The sequence below is a fragment of the Rattus norvegicus genome, chromosome 9, assembly GCF_036323735.1.
Source record: "Rattus norvegicus strain BN/NHsdMcwi chromosome 9, GRCr8, whole genome shotgun sequence".
Lineage (NCBI taxonomy): Eukaryota > Metazoa > Chordata > Mammalia > Rodentia > Muridae > Rattus > Rattus norvegicus.
Window position 1 is genome coordinate 43,823,849 of NC_086027.1, and position 18,905 is coordinate 43,842,753.

Genomic DNA, 18,905 nt, shown 5'->3' on the forward strand with positions numbered 1-18,905 from the left:
ATTGAAGCTTGTTCTTGTTTACCCTCTGGTTACCACCTACAGTAAGGAGCAGAAGTCTTCTCTCTGATAGAATCGGGAAGGAGGAGGGTACTTCTATCTTAAAACTCCATGTTCTGCTTTTAGGATTTAAATTAAGGAAGGCTGAAACTGTTCATGATTCTGTCTCCCACTGATTGTCCTTTGCTCACCGCCCCATATATTTGTGGACCATCATTTTCTGGCTCCTGAATTTTGCTTAATGCTCTTCAGAGCTTCTTAATATATGGTGTATGAAGCTGCTGGTCTCCCAGCCCCAATCCCCACCATACCGTGACCTCACATGTCTTTAAATGGCCTCTTTGCCATGTCCCCTCCACTTGCTCTTCCAGACCTGATGTACGCCATCTTCTTTGCCAAGTTCCTAGAGCTGGCACAGGATGGAGCTCTCTCGCCCCTTAGCATGTGAGTCTATCCATTTGATGCTGGAATGTCTTCCCTGTCTGCCCTCTCAGGTTGTCGACAGCAGCAGACAGCACTCTCTTTATATGCATCTCTGTCTTTAGGATGCTTTAGCCTGTGGTTCCAGTCCAGTAACTACTTCTCGAACTTAACCACTGCCACACGTATGCCATGATGATTAATATTGATGGTCTGGTGATTGGATTGAGATATATGTAGGATATTAGTCAATGGGTTTCTTGGTGTATCTGTTACGGCAGCTCCAGAAACACACACACAAAAAGGAAAGACCTGCTCCGATTGTGGGCAACCCATTCCAAAAGGCTGGCGCCCATCCATGGCTCCCCTCGCTGGATTAGGTGTTCTTCCTCTGCTTCCTGGCTTCCAGGATGAGAGCCGCTCAGCTGTGCTATACCCTCTGTGCTGTGACAGACTACATCCCTCAGAGGCCATAAGTAACAATAACTCTTAGCTCCTTCAGACTGCTTTTCTTGGGTATTAGTCCCAGCCACAAAAGAGTTGACATGTATGATGAAATTCAGGATTCTTGCAGAGTTTTTCTAGATTAACAAGAACTAATGTGATATCAAATTTCTGAAAAAGATGGTTTTGAAATCTGAGTAAGCAGGTATGTGAAGATCCTTCTCTCCACAGCTGGATTTGAGGTGTTTAACACCTCAAATTTAACAAAACAGAGAGAGCTGTTGCGAGCTGGCTTTTTTTTTTAAAATCAGTTAATCCCTGTGGGTAGCATGGATCTGGCATATTTACCCATGTTCATTCCTGGGTCACCTTGAGCACCTCTGTTAGTTTTTCCTTCCATAGGACAGTCTCCTGAGGTCAAGATCAGCGCTCACTGCAGGTACATGATAGGTGCCAAGCAGTACACACATTTTTGAAAGCGCTGGAAGTCAGAGCGGGCCTAGGAATCACCTTTAATCCCAGCACTCAGGAGGCAGAAGCAGGCAGATAGATCTCTGTGAGTTCAAGGCTAGCCCTATCTACATAGTGAGTTCCAGGACAGCCAGGGCTACATAGTGAAACCCTGTCTCAAAAACACAACACAGAGAGAAAGAGACAGACGGACAGACAGCACAAGCACTGGAGAATTCTAGGAAGACTGTGTGGCACAGAAGAAAGGCTGTCTCAGTCTTAGGGGTGCATCACTTAACCCTAAGGCGTCTCGATGCTCTCAGTTGCCCATCCTTTCCTTCACTCTTGTTGATTCAGACTTTTTGTTTGTTTGTTTGTTTGTTTTGTTTTGCCTCACAGGGAAAAAGTAAGGGGGACTGCATTTAATTTTAGATGGAAAGCAGAAAGAAGAAGAAGAGGAGGAGGGAGAAGGACAAGGGGGAGGAGGAGAAGGGGGAGGGGGGCAAGGAGGGGGATGAGGAGGGGGGAAGGAGAGGGAAGAGGAGGAAGAAGAGGAGTAGGGGGAGAAGAAGGAGGGGGAGGAGGAGGGGGATGCAGACGAGGAGGGGAGGAGGAGGAGTATTGGTAGTTAAAGTAGCCGTCTGTGAAGTGCAGTTAGCAGGTCAAGTGTCTATGACTCAGAGTTTGGACAAAGTAAAACAGTTAAGCCCTCGGTCTTGGCTTAACTATTTGCTTCCCTGGCTTACCTTAACTTGATCAGAGCCCGGAGATTAATCCCTTATCCCCCATTACCACCTCTTCTCTTCATGGTGTGGATTTAAAGCATTTTAGAAGGCACTGTGTGTGTGTGAGTGAGTGAGAGAGAGTGTGTGTGTGTACACGGGTGTTTGTGCACAGTGTGCCTGTGGCTCCAGAGGATAGCTTTCAGGAATCCATTCTCTCTGTTGCCATTTTGTATGTGCCTCTCTGAGATCGGGGAGCACAGGGGTAAGGCTGCCTCCGCTCTGTGTGCTGAGGTGCGGACCCAGGATTCACTGGCCGAGCTTCACCACCATCTCAGGGTCAAAGGGCCTGGTTCGTAAAACAATAGGAGGTAACACGGAGCCGCCATTGTTGGCAGCCTTACAAACCTTATTCTGATTTTTTTCTCTCCTGAAATTTTTTAGAAAATTATGTTCCCAGACTTAAAAGTAACTTCCTCTTTTATACATTTTGCTTTAAATTAGCAAGTCATTAATTTAATAAAAGAGTAATCCTGTCCTGAGACCATAGAATGTTTGTTCTCTACTGGGAACTCCAGGTTTTCCTTTGTGTGCGTCCATTTCCCTGAGGAAACAATGAAGGCCTGCATAGCTTTGGGGTGGAGGTGAGGGGCTTCAAGGCCATGGGGTCAGAGCAAGAAGCAAAATTAAAATACAGGTTCCAAATTCTTGTTCTTCTTCTTGATTACTTTCTTCTTTCCCCAGTTTGGCTTTGTGTGGTTCAATATTTTCCTTTTGAAGCATGATCAATGCTTTTTAAGGTTTATTTATTATATATGAGCACATTGTAGCTGTCTTCAGACACATCAGAAGAGGGCATCAGACCCCATTACAGATACAGATGGTTGTGAGCCACCATGTGATTGCTGGAAATTGAACTCAGGACCTCTGGAAGAGCAATCAGTGTGCCTAACCACTGAGCCATCTCTCCAGCCTGATCAAAAAGTTTTTTTTTTTTTTTTTTATTGTAGCATAAATGGCATTTGATTCTAAGAAGTTTTCTGGTGAGGAGCACTGGGTGCAATCTCCTAGCACGGCAAGTTGTGGAATTGCCTTTCTATGAGATCAGTGTTCAGAATCACACCCCAGCTACAGTGTCCTGGAGGGAGGGTGTCAGGAAGTGGAATGTGGGGTGTGGGAGGACTCTGTCCGGCAGGATCCAGCTGGAGGCCCCACCCTGAGAAGCATGTTTACCACTGTCCCGGGGCAAGCATGTCAGATCCACACCACACATTCAGTTATTTTGAGATCGGAGGCCACTAGTTGAGCATCACTAGCTGTGTGGTGTTACTGTGTTACTGGGCTTTCTGGTGGTCCTGGTCAGGCTCCCTTACAGTAAGGCTGCTTCCTGGCTGCACTGCAGACACAGGGAAATGTTCAGGGTTAGATGCACAGTGGGCCTACCAAGCACCAAGTAGGCCTTACAGACTGAGAATTTTTATAGGGTTCTAGTATGCAATCACATAATTACAGTACTGTTTTCATTCTATTAGGACACACATATGTGCCTGTGTGTGTCATGTGTGTTCCCGAAAACGTCATTGGGGTGTGTGTGTGTGTGTGTGTGTTATATGGTAATGTGTGTATATCATGTATGTGTTGTGTATATTGCATGTATATTCCTGAAAAGGCCCTTGAAAAGTCTTTCACCTCTGAATTATAGTTAAGACTCTGAGGCCATTGTCAATTAAAAATTGTCAATCAAAGATAACTTGAGGTAAATACTTTCACAGAGCAGTAATACTTTCATAACTGCTTTGGGTAATTACACATTTTATAAATGAACATTACCTTAAATTATCTTTCAAATCACATTTTCCTGCCAAAGAGAAACTATTTTAAAACTTTCTTTTACTGTGGCGTAATGTGTGACTATTCCAGTGCTATCCCGTGGGAATTGGGAAGTCAAAACTAAAACTTGAGTTTGAGAAGATGGAGAACCAGGTTATAGTAATTCACTTTTGCCATGTCCAGCAGTTCCCTAGAGCTGCAGCCTTCGAGCCTATGTGTTGTCTGTGTCTGTTAGTTTGGTACCAAATGTATACATGAGTGTTCAGAGACCTTGTGACTGGCAAAAAGGGTCTAGACTGGGCCTAGAAACAAGTAACTTTAGTGGGACTCCTAGGGAAATTTCTTCATTAGTCTGACCAAGTGAGCTCAGTCAGTCAACAGGTTCTCTAGGGCAGGAGCCAGGATTAAAAAGAAAAAAGACATATAGACAACATTGTAGCATGACCCCAGCCAGTTCTGAGGCTGAGGTGGGTTTATTTTTTCCTAGTCTGCTTTTATACCATTATAATTACACTCAAGTAATAAGGTCAGTTCTAGGTTAAGAGAACAAGCAAGGCAATAAACACAAATAGTCAAGGAACAAGCAAGGCAATAAATAAAGTCCCATGGTCACTGTTTCTAAGGGCTCATCAGGATGACCAGGATACCTGAGCCTACTTCCCTGTCCTAGCCCAAAGTCATATTCTTGCCTGAAGCCTACTTCTTTGTTCCAGCCTAAAATCAGATTCCTGCCTGAGTTAACTTCCCTGTCCTGGCCCAAAGTCCTATTCCTGCCTGGTGTAGTCCTATTTCCTTGTCCTGTTCCAATGTCAATTTCCTGCCAAGCAGCCCCAAAAGCTCTCCACATCAGTCACATATTTTTAACACTAAGAAAATAATTTGCAGTGGGATAGGAGTGTGGCTTGGTGATAGATTTCTTGACAAGCATATTAGGCCCTGGGTTTGATTCTTTTATAGTAAACAAAATAGAGAGGTTGTAGAACTCACACACACACACACACACACACACACACACACACACACACACACCATGCACACACATGTGTAAATGTGTGTGTATCTACTTAACTAAGATAATATAGAAAATGGCATTTGCACACACAGACACACACCATGCACACACACACACACCATGCACACACATGCACACACATAAATGTGTGTGTGTATATCTACCTAAGATAATACAGTACGTGACATTTAACCCCAGTTTGGGGAGTAAAGGCTTACCAAGCTAAAGTCTTGCTCCATTTTGTCTTTAGGTTTTTCTTGTACAGTTTTGACCCCAGGCTTCTGTCACTTTAGTACTTTATGCTGTGTGTTTGCTTGACATGTAGAAGTCCAATGGCACGTGGTTCATACTTAAGAATTTGGAGAATTTACTGCAGACATGGACAGGTGCAGGGATTGTGCCCTGGGTAAAGGAGGTGGGGTTCTGGTTCTTGAACCTTCTAGAGCAGTGATTCTCAAGTTTCCTAATGCTGTGACCTTTAAATACAGTTGCCTGTATTGTGCTGACCACCAACCCTAAGATTATGTCATTGCTACTTCATAACTGTAATTTTGCTCCAGTTATGAATTGTAACATAAATACTGATATGCAGCTTATCTGACAGGTGACCCCTGTGAAAGGGTCCTCTCTCTCTCTCTCTCTCTCTCTCTCTCTCTCTCTCTCTCACACACACACACACACACACACACACACACACACACACACACACACACCCAGAGGGGTCATAGCCAATGGATTGAGAACTGTAGTTGTACACCTTTTCTTTGGTTCCTTTCCTGTGAGCATCTCAAAGTAATACAGTTCAGACTTGCAGTAAGATAAAAAAAAAAAAATCTGGGAGTGTCTCTGCCCCTGTGGATCGGCCATCTTTCTGGCCTGCAGTGACGTTTGTCTGTGTGGCACAGATCTTGTAGTGGGTAACTTACTGCTGCACTGTCCCCGTGGTGCAGACTGGGCAGGGTCTTCCGAGAGCCTTTACTATCTCTAGTTCTACAACCATGGGCTCAGGTCAGGTGAGGGGACACGGGGAGCTGTCAGAGGATGAATACCAACCTCACATCAGTGTTATTTACATTCTCCATCGCAAAGATTAATTTGTGAAAAAGATTTGGATAGAGGCTTCCTAATTTTTAATTTTTAAGAGTATTTACAGCAGATAGAGCTCACAGGAAGTTGTAGAAATAGTCCATAGAATTCCGGGTGCTGTTACCCCTGCTTTCATTGATGGGTTTTTACAAAGTGCCTCTTGGATCTGTTATGTGGTAGATACTTGAAGACCAGCTGGCAGTAAAAGTACGACTCAGTGTTAAGGTGGCCCTCATTGTGTCAGGGATAAAAATCGTAGGCCTATCCTATTGCAGTCCAGGATAATATTCAGATGGGGTTGTTAAAAAGTTAGTGGTCCTTGTCATCTATATGGATTGTCACCCTGAAAACCCTCTTTTTAGGTTTTAAATTTACAACTGTTTTCAAGTAACGAGAGGACAGAACTGAAAAGTAGGTGGACAGGTGAACACCGTGTGAAGCACTGTCTGTCAATAACCCTGCCCGGTCAATCCTGAGCCACGGGAGTAAAGATGGCCGCTTTTCTGCCCTAGGTTCGCAAGCACGTGAACGATCTCTACGAGGATCTGCGGGACGGGCACAATTTGATCTCCCTCCTGGAGGTTCTGTCCGGAGACACCTTGGTAAGTGTGAGGTTTCCTCGTTTGTTTTGCAGAGCATTTGATCCCGTACACAGGCGAGCAGGGCGTCTGCAGCTCAGATGTTAGGTTACGGCAGCATTTGCTCTTCGAACTCCGAGCTCAGCCAGAAGAAAAGGGTCCGTTCTGTTCAGCATCCTTCCGCATCCCTCTTCATTTGACATGAACGGGGACCTGGAGATACCCGCTCTCGTGACATGCTCTATAATTCACATACTATTTTTCTTTCTGCTTTTTTTTTTTAACATTTCGGTTGTTTCGTTTTGACTTAAAGTCAGTCAGATGCGCTGTGTAACCGCACACGGAAACACTCGTGCGTACCAAGGGAGCGTCCTTCCTGAGAGCTGGGCTAGGCCAGGCATCGCCTCCCTCCCTGTGACCATTGCTCCCTTGCTCGGTGACCTCTTCTCCCTCACTATGTTCCGCTCATGCTCTTGTTTTCATTCCTGGTCTGTCTGTCTGTCTGTCTGTCTCCTTGCTGTCCTGTCTTCTGTCTGTTATATTCATTAGCCGAGGGAGCGAGACTTTTTGAAGACCTTACGGTTGGTGAGTGCAACAGCAGCATGCGAGTGTGAGCAGCATGAGGAGGTGGAGGATGAGGACAAGGGGGTAGGTGTCGCCCCCGTAACTCACTAACCTAGCAGGCTGTGTGCGGGTGTGTGTGGTGCTAACCCGGCAGGCCAGTAACTCACAACCCAACCCCAGACAGGGTGAGCGACGCCTCCGTTCACAAACTGGATGGAGGGAATGTTTCTCTCTTGAAATTTACCTTCAGAGCTGAAATGACCGACATGTTTATACCTTACGGTGCCCCGCTACTTTAAAGTTTTTTCCACTCCGTATACATTAGGATCCTGATAACTAGTACACTAATTTTTATGCACATTCAGTCCCTTCTGGAATCGACATTTCCAACATGAACAATTTATTGCTCCTTTTTGGGGGGAGGGAGGCGTAGGTGCTCACAGTTTTCCTTTAAGTCAAACTTATTGGCATAGGTGGCATAGAAGGGGACAAGACCTTTGTCTTGTATCCCATAGAATCCACAGGGGTCTAACGGACACTTAGCCAACACAGGTCAGCCACCTTTGCAGAGACAGATGAGCTTTTCTGGCCGTCTGCCTCCCACCCCCAACCCCCACCCCTGATTTCCTTGGGAATTTGTGCTTTCACAGATCCAACTGGTGATTTCCTCAGTGAACTCTACCCTGATACCAAACTTCCTTTTCCCTTTTACGGTTTGCCATCTTTTTATGTTGCCACCTTGGATGTCAACAGCTCCTGGTTAAGAGGGAGGGGGTCAGTTTCTTCTGGTATTTTTTGCTCTTAGACTGTTTCACGGGGGAAATCCCAGCCATATTCTCTGTTTCTTTGTTAAGCTTTTTTTTTCAGCCTGGTTCCTTTTTCCCTTCTGCTAATGTGTGCCGAGGGAAACGGCAAGAGAGAAAATGACTAAGATCTGACACTTTTCCCGAGACTAGGAAAGCAGTCACACCCAATGTAACACAAAAGTTACACAGTCCTTTGTCCTGTGTTACATCCAGCTTCTGAAGGCTGGATGCAGTGAATACAGAGGAAACATTGTTGCGTAGTGTGGATCACCTTTTCCTCTCCTCTGTCACTGCTAAATAAACTTCTGTCTTTCCCCTTAGTGTTGTTTTTTTTAATGTACTAATTGCATGTTGTTTTACCTCATTTTCATAAATCTATAAATGCAATTAGAAAACCTGTCTTGCCGATAGTTTATATTAAGAAGTAAAATAGAGAATTATGGTTTCCTTTGCGGATTCATAGCTAAGCACCGCTTGGCCATGATTGTTCTGTTAGCAAGCACTAATAGTCTCTAAGCTCTGTGGCTCTCCTCTTGTTTAAATGAAGCATCTGGAATAAATCGTATATTTAAAATATACTGAGAAAAGGTCCCTCATTCAGTCCCAGATAATAGAGAAGAATTAAAAGCCTCTTTAAAAGAAAAATTGTTGTGCCTACCTAACAAACAGCTTAAAAATATTAAGATGAGCAGAAAAATATATTGAAATTAGCATGGTCAGTGGCATTAGGAACTGTAATATTTTCACACCTTCCATCTTCTATCCTCAGCCCCGAGAGAAGGGTCGGATGCGCTTTCACAGGCTACAGAATGTACAGATTGCACTCGACTATTTGAAAAGACGCCAGGTATGACATTTTTCAGATTCTAGCTTGGAATGATTAAATGAATCTGTCTAGGAAGGAGTCACGGAATGTAAAGGGTTAACTGGGTTGAACCCATGGTAATTATAGCGCACCATTAGTGAAGCCAATATTTAGCAGTGTTTTTGAAAGACTGTTGCTGAGAAAAGGAAGTAGCCTTAGGTGTGAGCTCAGAAGGAGGGACTAAGTGTCACTGGCTGAATTGGGATGCACCTCCCTAAGCCAGTAGACATTTGAATAGCAACGATGTGTCAAAATGCTGCTGCGCTCCCAGTAGGGGTTGAGGCAACGCTTGATGTTTCACTGAACGTGTTGATGTTTCACTGAACGTGTATTAGAATGTTTTTATAGTTCACACCCTCCTTCTAGAAACCGTGCTAGCTGGGTTCTTACTCCTGACACAACAGTCTTCTGTTTGTTATAAGCAGTTAACCGACTTGGACTGCTTTGTGCAGCTTTCACGCTGTGTAAAGAACACATAAAGAACAGAACTCATCCCTTGTGGTTCTAGAGGCTGAGAACTGGAGATCAAGACAGTAGCCCTCAGGATCTGGCAAGGGCAGCCTGCGTTCTCACATGACAAAGGACAGGGCTGGCAAAGTAGCTCCCTTGCTCCATCATGCACCCCGAAATAAGAAACAAGAATGCCCAATGTAATAATCTTGGTATTCACGTCATTGAGTGTGCGAGATCATTACGCTTACCTGAGACACCGATGCTCGACACACCGTTGATGGGCTTCGGTTCTGAGGACCGCACGGATCTTTGATGTTGACTCAGCTTCTAGAAGCTCAGTGATTTAAATAACTTGTGACAGAAGTACATATAGTAGAGAATGAAAACCCTCTGTGGTAGGGCTATAAGTTGTTGAACTTGGTTCATTTTCTGCTTGACTAAAAGAATAAAATAATTTTACTTCAAAAGAAAATTTCTCCCCTAATTTTACGGTCATAAATATTTATCCAGGTGCCATCATTATTTTTGACAAGTGGGCACTTTCAGTACTAGCTCTAGAAGAGAGAACCCCAGCAGTACCCAGTCTGTGTTTACATGTGTTTGTCACCTAGATCTTTGTCTCGTTTAGCGTTTCCTTTGCAGGTGACGGGAACCCGGGACTGGTTTACAGTGATCACTGTTTCTCTCTCTTTCCCGTGCAAACAGGTGAAGTTAGTGAACATTAGGAATGATGACATAACAGATGGGAACCCCAAGCTGACGTTGGGGTTGATATGGACAATAATTCTGCACTTCCAGGTCAGTTCACCTCATCGTCATTGCTGTCGTTGCGTCTTGGGTTTCAGGTGGCCTGTGAGAAGGTGTTTGACATCCTCTGAATGAAAACGAATTTCAGGCTAGTTTCTTAACAGTACCTCAGTTATTCTAAAAAGTCTGTGAGGCTGGTGTCTTGTCCCCTGGTCTCCGGGGGCTTCTTTGTTTTCTAAGACCTTCTGTTGCAGTCTTAGAGTTGAGAGGTAGAGCCTTCTCTTCCCTAAGTGCAAACATGCTGCTTCTGTTCTCTGGACAGTATCACTTGTTTTTAGGCATTTAAAGGTTTTATGACTCAAAATCCTTATTTAAAGTAAATTTATCCTTATTGTAAATAAATTAAATTTCCTTTGGTGGACACTAGATGGCAGTAGGTGTATTCTAAAGAGCCAGATTAGAAGACCAGTACCATAAGCAGCTGTGCCTTCCGTAGATCTAAGCGACAGTGACTGCCTTTCGGAGCTGTAATTTGATTCATGGTGACTCCCCTCTGTAACTTGCTTTAATTTGTTAGCTGCTCATAGTCTCACAGAATTTCGTCAGACCCTCAGTAGTAGCGGGCAGTCAGATCCTGAAGGAAGGAAATAAACAGCTTACTATCAGAAAGGAAGTGGGGATTTAAATTAAATATTTTTTTTCCTTTTTAAAGGCGGCAGGGAGAGTAAAACTTACTAAACTCATACTGGGAAACACAGGAGTTTGTTTGGGGACAGGATCTGAGCGATATGAAAAGGTCTAGAGAGGAAGAATCCTAGGAGGGGTGGCTTAGGATCCCCAGGGCCTCACAGGCAACTGGAGAGTGCCAGCAGTAGGGAACGGGGGGGGGGGGGGGGGGGCGAGCGGGGTAAGTGGAGGCACCTTGTTGAGCGGCCTGCCTATTGGACTGGTAATGAAGGTGTCCAGTCAACTGGACTGCTGAAGTCAGGGCAAGCCAAGACTCCACAGGGGTAAAGACCCCACCCTGAGAAGAGCTAAGAGACCACAGCATTAAACCCAGGCATGTAGGACTTGCTTGTGGGACCCAGCAGGCTGTATTACCAGAATCCTGAAATCTAAGTAGAAATGATCCAGAAATTATTTCCATGTAGACTGCTTAGCATCAGTGGACTACGGCCAGTGCTTTTAAAATTAGGGTTGAAACTACAAGGGCCACAGATGAGAGAGTCTGAGGCCCCTCACTGGAGGGGGCTGGCTACTTCCTCACTGGGTTGTGTCTGAAGTTTAAGTGGAGATCACTAGGGGTCATTTAAAGGACTTCAGGGGAGGGAAACAGGATTTTATTCTTTGAGGTTTTTATTTTTTCTGGTGATGGCCACTCTACGCTTAAGGGGGGGGGAGTATTTAAATAAATAAACAAACCAACAAATAAATAAATAGAACCTGATGGGCTAGTGAGATGACTCAGTGGGTAATGGCTTTTCTTGATGCAGTCATGGGGGTGGGGGTGGTTTCAAGAAACTGAAATGATTTCAGAGGGGAGGGATATAGGCCAGGCGGGGATAAAAATTTTATCTGAGAGGTGATATTTGGAAAAAGAGAGAAACTTGGCCACGGGGTATAGAAAGTGGAGAAGAAGGCGCAGGTTGAAGTCTAAGAAAACACAGCGTGAGATCTGGGGTGGTGGTGAGCGGAAGGCGTTCGACCGTCCGGATGGGTTAGAAGGGTTAGCGAGCTGTCCCATTCTGCTGAGCAGAACATCCCTGAGATGTCAGAGGTGCAGGGGATTACCAGCATAGAAGTGTCTGCAGTTCTGTCGGAGAGAAAGGGTCCTCAGAAGACTCGGGGTGGGGCAGGAGCAAGTCTTGCTGTGGGAACAGAATGGGGATATTCAGAGAGTTGTGTAAGGCAGCGGGAAGAGGAATGGATGAAACCGCAGAAGAAGAATGGAAGTGGTCTCAAATGCCTCCGGAGACTGGAGGAAACGGTGCCCAGCTACTTACCTCAGAAAGAAGGAAATAGCAGATGGGAATGGCTACTTACATCAGAAAGAAGGAAGTGACGTGGGGATTAGAGTAGTGCAAGTAGAATATACATTTGAGGAGTGCTAAGGCAAAGGGTCCCTTAAGAATGACGTGTTAGGTCAGCCACTGCTTGGGTCTCTACATCAGGGATTAGAGGCAGGAGGATTGAGAGTTTGAATATGGTATTTTGGGTAAAACGTAAATGAAAGGAAGCATTTCCTAGTGCTGTGCTGCTGGTCAGAACTCCTGGCTGTGCCCAGAGTGACACAGCCTTCAGTTCCTCTATTCATTGTATACATAAGGCAGTTTTCTTCAGGAGAACAAGCGGTAGGTCTTTTAAAAAAAAAAACCGCGTCTGAGCATCACAAATTGGAACTGTCTTTCAGCCTGACATTCAGAAGGTAGGCATTACGTTCCCGATGGTCTCCTGTCAAAAGCCACTGTCTGCGAGATGGTGGTGATGTGTGCCGTGCCTTCTGTTAAAGGGTTATTTGGAGTTAACTGTAACCCAGGGGGGCGGGGCGCATCCGTCGGCAACGGAAATACAATCCTAAGTGTCTGAGGCAGAGTTTAGTCTGTGCCAGGCCCAGCAGGGCATTGGAGGGAAGGCTGTAAAAGTACCAGTTACCGGGCAGATGCGAAGGCTAAGCCATTTCTGTAAGGGAACGGGGCGCGTGACCTAACCGTGGACAGTTGCTTAGTTTGGCAGGGCCAGAGGGAAGGGTGGAGGGTGTGCCAATCCCAGCCTGCTTCTCCACCCTGGCAGCATACACAGCAGCCATTCGACGTTTAAACGATGTCGCGTTGTCTTGGCCGACATTGAAAACTTAAGAACAAACCCAAGACTTTTTCCCCCTAGCCTTCGTCTGGGATATATCACTGGATAACGTTTGATTTTCTTTATAAATAATTAAGAAAACCCTTACAGTGTTACAGCCTTCTGCAACATCAGGAGGTCAACTTGACTGGACAGCCCCTCCTCCTTAGTAAAACATGTTGAGTTCCTTTTCTGGTTGTGGAAGACTACCTCAGGAAGGGCAGTTACCGACTTGCCAGCTGACTTTGGCTCGTGGGACAATGTCTTCCTTGTCACGCTGATTTTCTTTGCACCGTGTCTGTGACTCAGGGTTAGGAATACGCACAGCTCAGAGTATCCTCATTCATACTGATTTCTTAATTTCCCACCCTGACCCCGCTAAAGCTGTTTAATATTTAACCCAAGTGCAATTGCCGAGCATAAAGTTTAACTGCCCTAAAGTGTGTGTCAGAGCGTGCGGGCACTTCCTTCAGCCAAGTGCTCCACCTTTAAATCCCTTCATAGTTCTCTGGTCATGTGGCAATCCTAGTGAGCAGATAATCAGAGATTTATTATTTGAATGCTATTTTAAACCATATTAAAAAGACTGGCTCTAGACTTGATTAAAGGTGTTTTTAGCTTTCAGTATTTAATCTTCTCTTCATCCAATTGTTGAATCTTATCTTTAGGCTACTTTTTCTGAATTAGTCTTCACACCAGAGACCTGTAAGCTTTTCGTTTATTTGTCCGTAGGCCCTGAAATTAGTTAGCCTTTCCAGGGGAGGCTCCCCGAACTTGAGTTCGAAAGGCACTTTGAGACTTGAAGGGCACTTTGCTAATAAAGTCTCCTGGCTGTGTTTACTCCTGGCTTAGCTTCAGAGGTTAATGCAGATAGTGACAGTGTGTGTGTGTGTGTGTGTGTGTTCGAGTTCGAGTTTCAGAAGGCACTGTGTTAACTTGAGAGCCCTGGTCTCCAGGATTTGCTGTGCAAGTTCACTGGTGTCTGAACTGATTGAGCAGTCATGTTTGTCTGAGAGGACTGGTGGCCAGGAACGAGCCACAGTCAGTGCCTAATAAGACACAGGACCAGCTGGCAGGGAGCCACAGCAGTTCTTGCAAGTGGTTTTTCTCATAAGCAACATGGCTTCAGGCTGAAGAGGATGGTCACGCAGTCTGCTAGGAATTCCAGATCAGAGCGGAGTCTCGGGACTTGGCGGAGCGGGTCCTGGAAGCCCCGGATTTTGAAATGAGTGAGTTCGTGGAGCCGTGAGTGCCTGTGAATCAAATGGGGAATGTCTGTGGCTGCGTGAGGGCTGAGAAAGAAGAGCAGTATTTCGATCCTGCCAAAAGTCCCTTGAGTCCTGAAAAATACTCTCCGGGAAGAAAGTATTTCAGAAGAAAACCACGCCAGAAAGTTGAGGGTGACACCGAGTCAGTGCGACAAAGCGGAGAAAGAGAAGGCAAGAAGGGTGTTGGTCAGCTTGCGAGGGGACAGCCAGCTGTGTCCTCCGGAGAACTGGTGTGGGAGGACCCTGCTGCAAGCCCCACTCCGGAAGATGGTGTGCAGCTGGGGAAGACAGCCACAGACCACGGTGAACAGAAACCTCTGCCCAGTGTTGGGAACAGCTGCCCCTACCTAGTGGCCGTTTCCTCTGCTCATGGGAGATACTCAGAAGTACAAGTTAGCATCCCGGACAAGACGATTTCAGAAAAAGATAGCCCTCCATATTGCCCGGAGAGGGAGAGACACTTAAATGAAATCAACACAAAACACAGAACATTCCTGAGAAGAAACGACGTTTCTCTTTCCCAAAAGACGTCCAGTTCAAGCCCCATTCTCTGTGCCACAGAGAAATCCCTTGAAAAGACTGTGCTTGTGGGAAACCTGTCAAAAAGCTGCAGCAGTGTCCTGGAACAGGACAGCTCTGGGAGAGGTCACCCTCTCATAGCACACCCTCTTCAGCTCACCAAAAGGAGGTACCATTCCCTCCATGCTACTGTGTCCTCTGTCTCCAAGGACGCACCTGGGGATGACGGGTGCCAGGTAAGTGACACTGGTGCAGGTGACTGCTCCTCCTCCTCCTCTTCCTCTTCTTCCTCCTCCTCCTCGCACCAGACTATAGTGGTTGCAGTTTCTAAAAAAAATGCCATCTGCATACTAGCCTGTATGTCAACACTGCGATTTTGAGTGTTACCCATGTCTCTTACCCTCACTCTAAATAGCACCTAGGTTTCGTTGTTGCATATCATGGGAAAGCACTGGCTTAATGGGACGCCTAGGCTTGGTGTCTCCAATTCATGGCTTTTGGTGTGTCATTTTGTAATAGTCTTCAGAAACAGCCTTGTGATAAGTAAAAGTTAAATTAGAAAACAGTTGGATACCTCTGTGTAGATAGCAGAGAGGATTTTAATGTTTTACACACACACACACACACACACACACACACACACACTGACAAATGTTTGAGACAATAGCTTGCCTAAATATGCCCATTTGATTATTGCCAGTCATACACCCATACAGACTGTAGTCCCCAAATAGGTTCAGTCACCGTGTCAGTTAAAGTATGAAGTATTGTCTAACGGGGGATATGTAGTGACCGTGTAGCACACAGTACATCTCTCCGCATTCCAGCTGTTCCATAGTCCAAGAGGCCAAATTCCAGTTCTCTATCAGCTGTCATGCACGGAACATTCACATAATTGCTTTCGGTCTTCCTGGGTGCTGAGGGCAGAGGCAAACATTAGCTTGCCCAGATTCCATGGACCCTGTTTGACATCAGAAATTGTTGGGGCAGCATGTCATTGGGACTGGGATGTGACTCAGGCTGCCAGGAAGCTGGGCTCTTTTTCCCCTGACATTGATATTTACCTTTGGACAAATTACTTATCTTCCAGATGTAATTGGATGAGGATAATTTACTTCCCCGGGGAAGTGCATTACCTAAATGACTTCTCGTTGCTAAGTCAGGACTGTTTGTTTGGTTGGTTTTTTTTTTCTTTTCCATTAAGCTTTTCCTAACTCTATCTTTTACCCAGAGAAGGTCTGGATATACGTGGTATCAGCCTCTGGGCAGGTCATTGTGTCACTGGTGTGGCTCCCTGGACAGAGACCAAAGGAGGTTCTACCAGGGTTCATGTGCATAGTCATTGTTGACCTTGGTGACTGAGTTCCTGCTTGTGTACACCGCAGACCTTGCCAGTGTTCTGCCTCATGAAGTTCTGTTTATGTTTTACGCTGGTTGCATTTTAAGAGGAAACCATCCAGTGGTGGCATTCTCTGTGTAGGTCTGGCATAAAGGCCAGTGCATCAGAAAGCAAACCAGTTGCCCATGTTTATAAATGTTGCTTGCTCTGGTGTCTCACATTTATCTACCCTCATAATTTGCCATCAAGTTAGCGCTCTGTGGTTGTTGTTTTTCGTTGTGGGGAGTCATTAAAAACCTGTTTCTTTAACAAGGCTCTTTTGTAATTCTCCTCATGTCAAGGGTTTTGGGATCTGTTCTACCAGATGATGAGTTTTTTTTTTTTTTAAGTTTCTTTAGAAAATATCACAAACTCATCAGTTGGATTTGTTGAGTGACGGTGCTGCAGTGGTGTGTGGCTTACTGACCGTCGGATTTCTTAAGTGACTGCACTGTGCTGGTGTGTGGCCCTTGAAGTGACTATGCTACCATGGTGTGTATAGCGTCTCCTACATCAAAGCAGAGGGAGGTGGCTACCACTGTGGCTGAGTACCTGGACATTTTGACTCCATCAGTTCCGAGAAAGACTGTTTATCTTGCGTTACAGAAAGAGTCGGGATCAACGGCATGGTTGTTTGTCTGGGGTCATTCTTCTTGGATCCTTACAGGTGATTTCTCACGTCAGTTTGCTTAAATGTGTTTGGTGAGAACTGTCCTCCTAACTGTGTTACAACGGACTCTTCGCTTTTCATGGATGGTTAGATGTAGGTGATGGTCCCAGCCCCTTCGTTAATATTTTTTAAAAGACGTATTTATTACATATGAGTACACTGTAGCTGTCTCCAGACACACCAGAAGAGGGCATCGGATCCCATTACAGATGGTTGTGAGCCACCATGTGGTTGCTGGGATTTGAACTCAGGACCTCTGGAAGAGCGGTCAGTGCTCCTAACCACTGAGCCATCTCTCCGGCCCTCATTAGCATTCCCCCCCTCGGAAATAGCTTGTGAGCCATGCAGTCATAGTTCGTCTGCCTCACGCTGTTCTTCATATTTGTCTCACTGATTCAGTCTTCCTTGCTGTTGTGCTCAGGGTGGGCCTTGAGGGCCTTTGAAATAGAATAGGGAGCATTTCGTTGAGCGCCCCTTAGCCTGACCTGAACTCCCCTGGTCTTGTGACAACGGTCATTCGCAGTGCAGATGACCAGCCTGTCTCTCCTTTAATCCCTCGAGTAACCTGCTGAGAGGCATTCCTGGCTAACGCTCCCCTCCCATACATGCCCGACGAGTATGTCATACATCTGCACGGGGATTGGGACAGGTGGCCAATGTGGGAAGGGGTGGGTGGGTGTTAGATTTGTATGATGCTTTGAGATTGGAAAGTGCTTTCAGAGATGTTACACCTTTGGATTACTGCAGCAATTGTACAAAATAGGCAGAGTAGGCGGCCTGCATCCAGAATGAAGAAAAGAAGACTCACAGTGAATACAGCATGAGACAGTAGCTGTTTTGATGGCGTGATGTCTGTTACATTGTCACAGCCGTTCTGCCCGGGCACGATTGCTGATCTACAATCCCACCTTGACCGAGACAGGAACTTCGCTTGAGTTCAGAAATTTCCAGGAAATAGTCCATTGTGCCCAGTCGGGTTGTGGACTGCTTGGCATAGGAGCAGTAAGCCATCCCAGGAAAGAAATAACGATCAGAACGTGCGTGCTTATTAGTGATGGAGTTGTGTCTGTGAGTGGCCATGACACTTTATCCTGAGCAGCACAGTGAGGCTGCTTTAAGTTAACTGAAGAAAACCCACTAGAAGAAATGCTAAGGCTCTCTTCTGCTTTGTGTCTGCTTTTAAAGGGGCCCCTGCTATGCATACTCCAAGTGCCCTGTATTCCATGTGTGGCACAGTACCCGCTGTGCACACGCATGCTTCCTGTAGCCCGTGGCTACCTTCACTCCGTAGCTTTTCCCATACCCTTTTTTTCGGTTCAGTTTCACAAATCCCACTTCATCCCAGTCTTGGTTGGTGGACACCAACAGGACAGTTGGTTTCTCCGTTTACAGACCATGGGTTCTCTAACCTAACCGTGTATTAGAATAATCTGGGAAGATTTTTGACAGTACACATCCCTGTGTGTTGCTCCCAGTGATTCAAGTGGAAAAGAGGAAGGGAATCTGCAGTGGATTCCCCGTGGTCAGGACAGAGAGTACAGGTGTGCGTACGAGTGCCTGCCTCTGCGTGTGTCAGGTCTGAGTTCTGAGAACCATCAGAAAGAAAGCAAGTGTGACTTAGCCACTGTCACCTGTGCGATTTCCCATTCTTACAGAGGCCGTCAGAGCAGATCATGGTCTTCTATTAACCGTGTTCTTCTGTGGGTCCTACTATGTGCTAACCACTTCCTCACAACATGATGTCTGTGAAGTGGCTCTGGTGAGGCTCAGGAGGTTTAAACAGAATGCTCAACTCACTTCACGACGACCGCAAGTTGTCTGAGCTGAGCTGTTTGCCTGATATACTCCTTTTCCTGCACAAGTTTCCCAGTTTTACATTTCTGTGACTTCTTGTATGTAAATACACACTTTTCGATTTTGAGTTCTTTCTTTCCCCCTCTTACTTTGTCTACCGTTTACTGTGTATTGAATGCTGAATTATAACAAGACACTGAGTTCAGTGGAATACCCCTTTCCGTACCTTACAGCCTGCTGTTTGCAGCAAATGGGGGGGGGCAGGCTTTAAACCTAAGTCCCTTAAAACTCAGGTTTTGAATGGTGGTGAGGTTGAACTTCCTTCCCACGAGCCAGGATGTATTAACCAATGACAATAACACTTCCCTGTGCTGCTCCTCCAGTCGTCAGTGAGTCAAGGACTAGAAATGATCAGTGTGGCTGTTGGAGAGATATTGGCGGTCTCTGGATAAATGAAGAGA

The 18,905-nt window shown here is 45.7% G+C and overlaps 1 protein-coding gene across 32 annotated transcripts in view; it reads left to right on the forward strand.

Moving 5' to 3' along the window:
* Dst (dystonin) overlaps positions 1-18,905 on the forward strand; it is a 393,820-nt gene that overhangs the window by 192,133 nt on the left and 182,782 nt on the right. For 15 of the 32 annotated variants that reach the window (XM_017596770.3, XM_017596775.3, XM_017596773.3 and 12 more), the window contains 4 exons: positions 6,474-6,563; positions 7,089-7,187; positions 8,679-8,756; positions 9,933-10,025. In XM_017596770.3, the coding sequence (XP_017452259.1) occupies positions 6,474-6,563; positions 7,089-7,187; positions 8,679-8,756; positions 9,933-10,025 (360 nt within the window). Of the gene's footprint in view, positions 1-6,473; positions 6,564-7,088; positions 7,188-8,678; positions 8,757-9,932; positions 10,026-12,444; positions 14,839-18,905 lie in introns of those variants that run through there. The other 17 variants (XM_006244713.5, XM_017596785.3, XM_017596786.3 and 14 more) reach the window with 4 other exon arrangements.